General features: G+C 40.9%; 1 protein-coding gene across 7 annotated transcripts in view; it reads left to right on the top strand.

Moving 5' to 3' along the window:
* The window catches only part of LOC132807940 (CYFIP-related Rac1 interactor A), a 205,065-nt gene extending 199,882 nt beyond the window's left edge, over positions 1-5,183 (top strand). For all 7 annotated transcript variants that reach the window (XM_060821869.1, XM_060821845.1, XM_060821846.1 and 4 more), the window contains one exon: positions 2,274-5,183. In XM_060821869.1, the coding sequence (XP_060677852.1) occupies positions 2,274-2,343 (70 nt within the window). In that variant the 3' untranslated portion in view covers positions 2,344-5,183. The remainder of the gene's footprint in view (positions 1-2,273) is intronic.
* The last annotated feature ends 7,384 nt before the right edge of the window (positions 5,184-12,567 follow it).

Raw genomic sequence — 12,567 nt, 5'->3', positions numbered from 1 at the left:
TATTGGACTCTGATTTTCAGATGCCTTTTGATAAAGTGATCTCGGAGTTTGGTCAGCAAACTTAAAGCACCAGGTATAAGAGATAATGTACCAGCATGAATTAAGGCTAACAGGCAGAAACAGTAGGTTGAAATAGGTCATTCTGTCACTGACAGTTTGTGACTAATGGAGCACTGCAAGGATCAGTACTTGGGGCCCAGCTGTTCACAGTACATATCAATAATTTGGATATGTCCTGAGAGGAAATCCAAAGTGGTTTCAGAGAATTTGTCATCTAATGACTGGTCAAGACCATGGCAGATGGAATCTACTTTGGAAATGTGTGAGATTATCCACTTTGATAGGAGGAACACATGTGCCCAATTTTTTTTTTTGAGTAACGATTAGAAAGTGTAGGACCTGGCTGTCCTTTTTGGTGAATCACTGAAGTCTAACATGCAGATGCAGCAAGCATTCAGGAAGGCTAATGGTATGTTAGCATTTATCATTTGAGGAGTACAGGAGTGGTGAAGTTTTGCTTCAGTTGTATAAAATCTTGGTCAAACCGCACCTGAAGTAGTATGTGCAGTATTTGCCCTTTTACCTTAAGAAGGATAGTATTGTTCTTGAGAGAGTGCAATGTATATTTACGAGACTTCTCCCCAGGATAGCGGGACTGTCCTGTGAAGGGAGATTGGAGAAACTAAGCCTCTATTCTGTAGAATTTCGAAGAAAGCTATCAAATACCTAAAAGAGAGAGACAAGATAGGTGCATGTAAGATATTTACTGTAGTTGGAGAGTCTAAAACCCAAGGGTACAATTTCAAAATAAGGAAGAAACCATTTATGTTGATGGTGAGTGAATTGAGAGTGAATTTTACTCAGTGAATTGTGAATTTCTAAACACCAATGACGAAAATGTATATGGGCCTAGTTTGAGAAAAGGCATTGAAATAGATGAGCACTCATGATCGTGTTGAATGAGAGCGCAGATTCGGCGGTTTAAATGGCCTACTCCCACTCCTAGGTTCCCAAGAAAGGTGGAGGTGGTCTCCTCATCCAAAGGCATTTTGAAGCTCTAAAGTAACCAATTTAGGGCCATTTTCCCACTGTGCTGGAAACACAGCAGGACAAGGAAAAGATCTCCTCTGCCATGTGTGATGATACTCAGTAAAAGCTGGCAGAGGGGAGCGGCCTACTATTGGGCACTCTATGATTATGGAAGAGGTCCCAGCAAGGACAGCAAATGCAAAAACATACCCTGATCTCACCACTGGCTCCCTGAGTTACCTCTCTCAGTGGCCCTGTTGGGACTGAAGACCAGTCAGCCCTCTGATTGACCAACAGTTCTTAGATAATCTGCAACCTTCAGGCATGGGGGTTTTGATGCCTGGCAGTTCATCACATGATGGCATCGACTGGGGTCACTGCTCCGAGAAATAGCTGAGATCAGGTTTGCTCCAGCTTTTTGACCCACTGAAAGCACCACCATCACCTTCCTCAAATTCAGTATGTTAAATGCAGAACAAAATTCCCAGCAAGGTGCCTCAGCAATGTTCCTTGGTTTCTAGGAGTTGAAGGGTCATCTTATTGAGGCATTTAAAATCATAGAGATTTATTAGTTTACATTTTAATTAAGTTGGGTATATTGGGACCTTTACTGCAAGGCACAGATCAGCCATTCTTTGATACTCTGGTGCAGTTTGAAGGCCTTCTACCAGTTTGTGCAATTCTCAGACTGATCTCTCCAGGCACTCCTGCTCTACAGTATGCTGTTTTCCACAGCAGCCCTTTCTTTAATATCTTATTTGAATGAAGTTACTAATAGTTTTGTGTTTCATTTGAAGCCCAGCACCTGAAATAAAAGAACATTACAGTAATCTAGTGTGTCTTTTTTGGTGGTTTATGCTAATAATTTGATCAATATATTGCATCTGTTAGTAATCCAGTACTTAATTAAACTTTGACAAAAGTGTGGAAAGAAATTCTGTGGCAGATTAAATAAAGTTGTTTTTGACTGGGGTGTTTATATCTATTCATATTAATTAAATCCAAGAGAGCCCTATTGAATTGTTTAAAAACAACTGTTTTGTTTATATGGGGCAGTACTGCCCATAGGAAAGGGAAGAAAAACTACATTTATGAGTTAACATTTTGGACCACAATACCCCAAAGATATGGGCATATACTGTCAAATATAATTATTAAAAACTTTAACATACAGGCAATAGTTTTGCCGACTGTGGATGATTAGTTCCTTCAATAATATGTGTATACTATTAAATAATTTTTAGGTACACCACAAGACACCTGAATGATGAATCAGCATCCAAACAGATTCGAACCATGCTTCAAGTTCAGTAACTGCTTGGGCAAGAGGATCTCTGTCCTGACCTCAGAAGATGTACATGTTTACATAATTTAATACAAGTTGGTGTTAATACTTATTTGTCTTATTTACCATAACCATTCCCTCCTCATCACTTAACATATGAAGAAAAGCCTTTATAATAAAATTGATGAATGGCATTTTTTTTTATTTTTACATAGCATAATATGAAGCATACCTGCAGCCTTATATTTGATGTTGCAAAGTGCAGTTTGTTTTTTGGCAGAATTGATGTACAATGCTGTTTTGCTCCAGTATGAATTTCTCTATATTACTATAAAGATCCGGTACATCTGCAAATCTTTGTGTAAATTTTGCTAGTGTTTTAGTGTCTTAGCATTCAGGGAAACAGTTCTTACTATGACAAAGAACAACACAAGCTTGCTGATTTTTCACGTTGTCTTACACATGTTTGGTCAGTCAGCTACTATGGGCATAGATCATTGAGATCTGCACCTTGTTCCATCTGGTGCTCATACTTGGTTGGAAACATGCTTTTGAGCTTTGAAGAGATAACATCTCTTTTACTAGCCTGCAGCAATGAATTTAAGAATCACTTTTACACTCTACTAGTTTATCTGTCATTAAAAAAATGAACAGAACATGAAATGTTTAAAAAAAGGCCGTAGCATTAAGAAGCCATACCATTTTAACTGCACGATTTCTGTGCTAGCATTTTAAAGCAGACCATTAATAGATTACAGATGATTTTCTTCTCTGAGCTTCACAACATGAACGTGAAAAAAAGATTATATGTCTGGTCTGGACTTATTGGGCATTTTTAAATTTGCCAAGTTGTGCATTTTACATTGTATGCACTCTCAGTTAAAAGAAGGGGCAATACTATACACTGGCAAAACGTGAAGTATGCTGATAAGCAACACGCAGCAATGGTACAGGGTCACATGCTTTTGAATGTATTTATAGTCATTGCTAAACACGTACTACCGACTGATAAATCAATCTATACAAATTTTATTACATAAGAGTGTTATGCTGCGAAATAATAGTAAAAACCATTTTAATAATTGAGGGCAAATGTTGAACCTGAAATGATATCTGCAAAATATAGCTGAGGGAAGCAAAGTGAACCGAAGGGAGAATAAACAAAAAAAACATTTTAAGGAAAATTATATAGGCCTATAAGAAGAGAGGGTATGTTTCTTTAACGTCTTCATTGATGTAAAACTATATTTCTATTTCAACATATTTTTTATACAAGCAATAAAATTTCACGTGTTGCATTCTATGAATGAAGTGCACATAAATTAAACGCAATTTAATAAGAATTCTAACAAAATATATCACACCTGTATTCTGCAAGTAGGGGATATGTCACAGTAACCCACATAATTATATTTGTTTCCATAATGTGATTGAATGAATAATCCACAATTGCTGAAGTTTTGAATAGTCAGCATCATGTGTGAAAGTATAAATTATAGTACATGCGTGCCAAGATATATTCTCTTTACACCACAGGTTTACCGGTGTTCGTTTTTAAGAAAGATTTTCGCTTAATAGGGTAACAATGGTAGTAGGGATTTTCTAGAGCTGCCTTCTGGTCATGCAAGCTGGCTCTCATCTCCTTGAAGAGATGATTAGCTAGTATCATGAACTGAGGAAAATATCCTTAGGGCAAGTACAGATTTTCCTCTTCAAGCATTGTATTTTACTTGTACATTTGAGATTCTAACTCAGTGGCCCTTTGTCCTTGTGGATATACAATTAAAAATGTGAGCAAACTTAAAGTTCACAAGTTTAATTTTTATTGGCAATCAGAATGCTCCAAGTATTATTTTGAAGCATTTCTATGTATTTGAAGCCTTTCCATTACATCTGGAGTGTCTTACAGAGTACACATTGGAGTTAGTTGAGTATTAAAATTTTACAAAACATTTACTTTTTTAAAATCACAGCTAGAAAACTGAGTTAAAATCTAGGATTGTTCAGTTGTTTCCATGGCAGTGTTTTTTTTTTGGGAAAACAACAGCAATGAGTTAAGTGGATCGCGAGTGATTGTACAGTAGGATCAACCATTGAAATTAATGTCATGTACTTGTGGAAAAGTGAAAATATTTTCTTGGATTGTTACAGCCGCCACTAGTACAAGTTAACACTTGCATAAATAGTGTACTGAATTCAGTGGCCAGTATGGGGGTTAAATTTGATTGATTGCATCCACATCACATTAGGTGCCTTGAGAGATCTGCCGCAACAATTTGATACAGTTGAATACTGTGACCAATTTGAGCCAGGTGAATCTGTTACTGCACTGTAGACTATTATAAAGGACCCAAGGATATTGTATTTTTTTAAGTATATTGGCTTGGATTTAATTGCAAGTCGGATTCAAGAATGTCCCTTTCACACAGCTGAAAAAAAAATTACATATAAGCCCATAGAATCTCAACTCCAGCACTAATGAGATATAACTATCATAGCATTTTTTTTGCATTGCAGCCTTTCGTTAAAGTTGCCAAGGTGAGAGCACAGTAATAGAGAGTCAGCAACTTCTGTGAACACTTGATCATCACATTATTAGCATTAATTATAAGTTTCAGAAGATTTATTTGGCAAGATTGTTTGTGAACGGTATTTTGAATGCACTGGAAAATGAAAATGTGGCTTAATGCATTCCCCAAAGAAGTAATATCTGCCACTTTAAAATCTGTTTAAAGTTGGCTTAGAGATCAGGCCTTTTAAACGGTGGCATGACAGTTCAATTCCATTGTACTAAAACAGTGTTCATCCTATGTGAGATTTGCTATTTTATTCCACTATGATTTATTGTTGCAGTTTAATATGAGTAATAAAAGCTTTGATATTGTTTGTGATACATTGTATATTGCTCTGTATTTTGAATTCTAACTTAAACTGGATTAAAATTATGAAAAGTCAATTGGTCTGATACTGCTATTATTTAAGTAGACAGGCAAGAGGCTGGAAAAGTAGACAGCAAAAGGTGTGTTATTGGAAGCATCATACTGGATGGGTTCTTCAAAAGACATTGCAGAAAACTTGCTCGTTCAGAATCTAACCAACTGACTGAAATACAGATTCTGAATACAGTCTGGATATTTCTTTGTTATGCATGCGTGAAATCAAAATAAAACTAGAGTGTGCACTTGTTCCTAAATGAACTGATAAGTGAGTATTATATGTATTGCACAAACAAAGTATTGGTAGTTGGTGTTCTAATTACGCCAGTAATCTTAACAGGCAGTCTTTTTAAAAAGTGTGCTAATTAGTCAAGAAAAGCATCTAAATGAAATCAGGTCAATATCTGAAAGGAAAGGAAGTGTGATTGAATACGTTTTCAGGAAAACCCGCTCAGTCAATTATACTTGAGATTCTTTATATAATAATTAATGCCATTACTGAATCCCCAGAGCCCATGGCTTTGTAAATTGTCATGCTCTTGTTGGATCTATACTTTCATGTAGTATTGCTGTGGCCTGTTAAAACTCCCTCCTCCTGATCCCATCCTATGTTTTGAGATCCTTCCCTTTAATAAATTTACTGTAATCATTTATTCAGTAACCCAGTGCAATGAAACCCATCCCCAGATTTAAAGTTTCCACTTTCCCCGGACTCCATGGACATCACCAGTAAGCCACGCGCCAGGGACTGCCTCTGTCCTACTTCCTGGACTGACATGCTGGAATAGCCTGGACAAAGAATGACCCACTCTGAGGACCAGGTCTCCAGAGCATCTACCTGTAATTCTCTGGCTGGTTGCATTTGACTTGTAAAGACTGAGTAAAGCCCAATTCCTGCACTGCAGGGACATAGATCTCTAGATACTGGGTGGACTGAAAGCCTAACTGACCGTGGGCAAATCACAGAATCAGATGAGCCCATAACCTTGAGTGTAGTTCCCTTTGACCCCACGAAAGATTGGTCCCCTTTGACTCAGATTTGGCCATTTGCTTGAAGCACATGTAGTGTATTTGTCATGTAAACTGCTGACACATTCTGCAAGCTGCTGCAGTACTCTGCCTCACTCATTCCATTGATTACTCAGTGCTTGAAGTGCAGAGGGGAAGGTGGACTACTTGTCACAATGAAGAACAATATAAGCAACAGAGACTGACAGACTCCAACCAAGTGAGTGAGCATGAATAAAGTAAGTGAAGAGCTAGAAGATATGTCCTATGTTAATGCATGAATGCCCCTGCATGAAAAGTGACCTGGTAGAAGCATGCAAGTCATAAGTGATTCTGAGCTCCAAAGTCGGGTGTTAAAGGGATGAAATGGCATGAGAGTCGCTTTGAGAGCAGTGATGATGTGGTGAGGCTGGTGGGTTGCCAATGTTGGCTTGGGTGGACAACATGTAAGGGAAGATGGTAGCTATGAAACCCAGAGGAACAGTGTGCTGCACCCTCAATTAAATGTCTGGTTTATTCATTTGGTGAGTTGTGGCTGCCAGGATGATTCAGTGAATTTTACTTCAGGGATTTACGCCATCTAATTTCTCAGGAAGAATGGAATTGCAAGTGACATGATAAAGCAAATTGAGCTAGTAATGAAATGCAAATGCATAGAATACGGTAGTTGCCACTCTGATTCTGATGCCACCGTTTAAAGCTTAAAGGGAGAATCTCAAAACTTTTCTCAACAAATAGATTGAGCATCAGAGATGGATTCTTAGAGCAGCTGGTGCTGGAGCCAACCAGGGAGAAGGCAATTCTGGATCTAGTATTGTGTAATGAACCAGAATTGGTCAGAGACCTCGAAGTGAAGGAGCCATTGGGAAGTAGTGACCATAATACATTCAGCTTCAATCTGCAATTTGAGAGGGAGAGGGTACAGTTGGAAGTGACAGTACTTCTGTTGAATAAAGGGAACTATGGAGCTATGAGGGAGGAGGTGGCCAAAGTTCAATGGTGCAATACCTTAGCAGCGATGACTGTGGTGGAACAATGGCGGATATTTCTGTGTATAATGCAGAAGTTGCAGGATCAGTTCATTCCTAAAAGGAAGAAAGATCCCAGGAGGAGGCATGGGTGGCCGTGGCTGACGAGAGAAGATAAGAAACATATAAAGTTAAAAGAGAAAAAGTATAACATAGCAAAGATAAGTGGGAAAACAGAGGACTGGGAAGCTTTTAAAGAACAACAGAGGAGTACTAAGAAGGAAATACGCAGAGGAAAAATGAAGTACGAAGGTAAACTGGCCAATAATATAAAGGAGGATAATAAAAGCTTTTTCAAGTATGTGCAAGGCAAAAAAATGGTTAGGACTAAAATTGGGCCCTTGAAGACAGAAACAGGGGAATATATTACGGGGAACAAAGAAATGGCAGAAGAATTAAATGGGTACTTCAGATCTGTGTTCACTGGCAAAGACACAAGCAATCTCCCTGAGGTAACAGTGACTGAAGGACCTGAACTTAAGGGAATCTGTATTTGCCAGGAGTTGGTGTTGGAGAGACTGTTAGGTCTGAAGGTTGATAAGTCTCCGGGGCCTGATGGTCTACATCCCAGCGTACTGAAGGAGGTGGCTCGGGAAATCTTGGATGCGTTGGTGATTATTTTCCAGAGTTCGATAGATTCAGGATCGGTTCCTGAGGATTGGAGAGTGGCGAATGTTATATCACTTTTTAAGAAAGGTGGGAGAGAGAAAGCAGGAAATTATAGACCAGTTAGTCTGACCTCAGTGGTGGGAAAGATGCTGGAGTCTATTATAAAGGAAGAAATTACGGCACATCTGAATAGTAGTAACAGGATAGGACAGAGTCAGCATGGATTTATGAAGGGGAAATCATGCTTGACTAATCTTCTTGAATTTTTTGAGGATGTAACTCTGAAGATGGATGAGGGAGATCCAGTAGATGTAGTGTACCTGGACTTTCAGAAAGCTTTTGATAAAGTCCCACATAGGAGGTTAGTGAGTAAACTTAGGGTGCATGGTATTGGGGGCAAAGTACTAGATTGGATTGAAAGTTGGTTGGCTGATAGGAAACAAAGGTTAGTGATAAACGGCTCCATTTCGGAATGGCAGGCAATGACCAGTGGGGTACCGCAGGGATCAGTGCTGGGACCGCAGCTTTTTACAATATATATTAATGATATAGAAGATGGTATCAGGAATAACATTAGCAAATTTACTGATGATACAAAGCTGGGTGGCAGGGTGAAATGTGAGGAGGATATTAGGAGATTACAGGGTGACCTGGTCAAATTAGGTGAGTGGGCAGATGCATGGCAGATGCAGTTTAATGTGGATAAATGTATGGTTATCCACTTTGGTGGCAAGAACAGGAAGGCAGATTACTACCTCAATGGAATTAATTTAGGTAAAGGGGCAGTACAGAGAGATCTGGGTGTTCTTGTACACCAGTCAATGAAGGCAAGCATGCAGGTACAGCAGGTAGTGAAGAAGGCTAATAGCATGCTGACCTTCATAACAAGAGGAATTGAGTATAGAAGCAAAGAGGTGCTTCTGCAGCTATACAGGGCCCTGGTGAGACCACACCTGCAGTTCTGGTCTCCAAATTTGAGGAAAGACATTCTGGCTATTGAGGGAGTGCAGCGTAGGTTCACGAGGTCAATTCCTGGAATGGAGGGATTACCTTACACTGAAAGACTGAAGTGACTGGGCTTGTATACCCTTGAGTTTAGAAGACTGAGAGGGGATCTGATTGAGACATATAAGATTATGAAAGGATTGGACACTCTGGCAGCACGAAACATGTTTCCGCTGACGGGTGAGTGCCGAACCAGAGGACACAGCTTAAAAATACGGGGTAGACCATTTAGGACAAAGATGAGGAGAAACTTCTTCACCCAGATAGTGGTGGCTGTGCGGAATGCTCTGCCCCAGAGGACAGTGGAGGCCCAGTCTCTGGATTTATTTAAGAAAGAGTTGGATAGAGCTCTCAAAGATAGTGGAATCAAGGGTTATGGAGATAAGGCAGGAACAGGATACTGATTAGGAATGATCAGCCATGATCATATTGAATGGCAGTGCAGGCTCGAAGGACAGAATGGCCTACTCCTGCACCTATTGTCTATTGTCTATTTGTGTAGTTGAAGCAAATGTTACTTCAACATTCCTTCAGCGTAATTGAGGCTTGTGTTATCTAAGCTATTTATACAGGCACACAGTCTTTTATCTGAAACCTGCTGGACTAGCTGGTTTTCAGAATTTGCAAATTTTTTCAGATTTCGGAATAAGTGACTGTTTAATGGTGAAATTTGAAAACGTCTTATCCAACAGCAGAAGTACCTGTGAGTACTACAAGCTCTGAGATAGAATTGATGCCTGCTAGTGCTGGGTCACGCCCCCACGTCATATCTGAGTAATAGTCAAGTGGGTGCGGAGTTGGGTTAAATGTTTGCACGCCAAACAACTTTGTTATGGAGGAAAAATACTTGACGAAGAAAACTTTGGATTTCACAGCTTTTCGGATAAAAGATAAAGGATTACGCACCTGTACTTCACCTGACGAAGGAGCAGTGCTCCGAAAGTTTGTGATTTCAAATAAATCTGTTGGACTATAACCTGGTATCGTGTGATTTTTGTCTTGACATAGTTTAGTTATTCTATCGTAATACTGATGGTATTATCTTGTCTGAGGAAATTATCAGAAACGCGAAAAATATCCATTTAGCCTCCATTGAAGAGTGCCGTAGTGTTATTGGAAAGTGGCAATCCACAGATTCCACAGTCAAGTAGCATTTCTATGCTGAAACCTGTGGAACTAAGTACGTGTACTGTTAGGTGTTGACAAGCCTATTTTTTGATAAGGAAAGTTGATCATTGTTAACCTGCCACTGACCTCTACTTAGTTACTGCAAATCAAACAGTAACAATATTATTTCACTAAAATGATAGAAAATAAATTGAGATAACTGAGAGCTTAAATTAATTTTACTGTGCTTGTAGGATACATTTGTTACAACTTCTAATACAATCTTTTTAATAGATTGCAGTCATGTATTCTTTGAAGTCACTTCTCAATATCATTTGTTGGAGAGTTAAATGTCATCACACTTCTACCAAATAAATCAGTTGTATGTTTGCGAATTCCTCAAATTGATTATTTTGTCAAAATCCCCTCGAGACTGTTAATGGAATATGTAATTAGGATGTTATACAATCCTAAAGTGGATCACAAATGTTAGTTTGGCAGTAGTCAAAAATGTAGTTATTGTACTATGAATACTTTGTGTAGCACATAATCCTCCAAACTGTTAAATTTATAAAGACAAAATTAATTCCCTTCCAGTGAAAGTTAAGGTGGAAACCCACGGAGAATGTGCAAGCTTTGCAAGACAGTCACCTAAGGCTGGAATCGAACCTGGTTCCGTGGTGCTGGGGAACAGCAATGCTAACCACTGTGTTATTGTTCCACCAACAAACCATTGGGAACCATTAAGTAATGTGAAGGGTGAAGGGGGTATTAATCTGTGCCCATAGGTTATGTGGAAATTTGTACTTTTGGCAGAATGTTGATATTAAATAGACTTTTGCTAAGTATGTGTTTGTTGGATCCTGTGTGGTGATCTAATGGTTTTATCTTCAAGTAAAATGTAAGATTAAAATATGTTTATTGTGAAGTCCAGGGCTCGGTGTTGAAATATAATGTGAAATTCACCCAAGATCCTCAGACAAGCACCTTCCACACTCATGATCACTTCCATCTGACGGGAGAAAAGAAAGAAATTGCTGGAAAAGCTCAGCAAGTTTGGCAGCATATGTGGAGAGACCGGCCCCCAACGACTTATCTACATGATGGACATCCAGTCCCTATACACTTCCATCCCCCATCACGAAGGCCTCCAAGCCCTCCGCTTCTTCCTCTCCCGCCGACCCAACCAGTAGCCTTCCACTGACCCCTTCCTTCAACTGACTGAACTGGTCCTCACCCTTAACAACTTCTCCTTCCAATCCTCCCACTTCCTCCAAACCAAAGGAGTAGCCATGGGCCCCAGCTATGCCTGCCTCTTCGTCGGATATGTGGAACAGTCCATCTTCCGCAGCTACACTGGCACCACCCCCCACCTTTTCCTCCGCTCCATCGATGGATGTATTGGCGGTACCTTGTGACCCCAGGAGGAGGTTGAACAGTTCATCCGCTTTACTAACACCTTCCACCCTGACCTCAAATTTACCTGGACCATCTCAGACTCCTCCCTCCCCTTCCTCGATCTCTCCATTTCTATCTCGGGCGACCGACTCAACACAGGCATTTACTACAAACCGACCGACTCCTACAGCTACCCAGATTACACCTTCTCCCACCCTGCCCCCTTTAAAAATGCCATCCTATATTTCCAATTCCTTCGCCTCCACCGCATCTGCTCCCAGGAGGATCAATTCCACTACCAAACAACCCAAATGGCCTCCTTCTTCAAAGACCGTTCTTTGGTCGATGACGCTCTCCATGGCATCTCCTCCACTTCCCGCACCTCTGCGCTTGAACCCCACCCCTCAAATCACCACCAGGACTGAACCCCACTTGTCCTCACCTTCCACCCCACTAACCTCTGGATACATCGTATCATCCGTCGTCATTTCCGCCACCTCCAGACAGACCCCATCGCCAGGGATATATTTCCCTCTCCACCCCATCTGCATTCAGGAGAGACCACTCCCTCAGCGACTCCCTCGTCAGGTCCACACCTCCCTCCAACCCAACCTCCACTCCAGGCACCTTTCCCTGCAACCACAAGAAGTGCAAAACTTGAACCCATACCTCCCCCCTCACCTCCTTCCAAGGCCCCAATGGATCCTTCTATATCCATCACAAACTCACTTACACCTCCACACACATCATTTACTGTCCCCGCTGCACCCGATGTGGTCTCTTCTACATTGGGGAGACAAGCTGCTTACTTGCGGAACGTTTCAGGGAACACCTCTGGGACACCCGCACCAACCAGCCCAACCACCCCGTGGCTGAACACTTTAGCTCCCCCTCCCACTCCGCCAAGGACCTGCAGGTCCTTGGCCTCCTCCATCGCTAGACCTGGCCAACCCTCCACCCACATGGGATGAATGTAGATTTCTCCAGCTTCCTCATTTCCCCTCCCCCCACCTTATCTCAGTCCCAACCCTTGGATTCAGCACCGCCCTCTTGACCTGCAATGTTCTTCCCGACCTCTCCGCCCCCACCCCCTCTCCGGCCTATCACCGTCACCCTCACCTCCTTCCACCTATCGTATTCCCAGCGCCCCTCCCCCAAATTC

This window comes from Hemiscyllium ocellatum, chromosome 3 (genome assembly GCF_020745735.1).
Source record: "Hemiscyllium ocellatum isolate sHemOce1 chromosome 3, sHemOce1.pat.X.cur, whole genome shotgun sequence".
NCBI classification, from domain to species: Eukaryota; Metazoa; Chordata; class Chondrichthyes; order Orectolobiformes; family Hemiscylliidae; genus Hemiscyllium; species Hemiscyllium ocellatum.
Note: the sequence above shows the minus strand (reverse complement) of the source record. Positions and strands in the feature narration are given on the sequence as shown.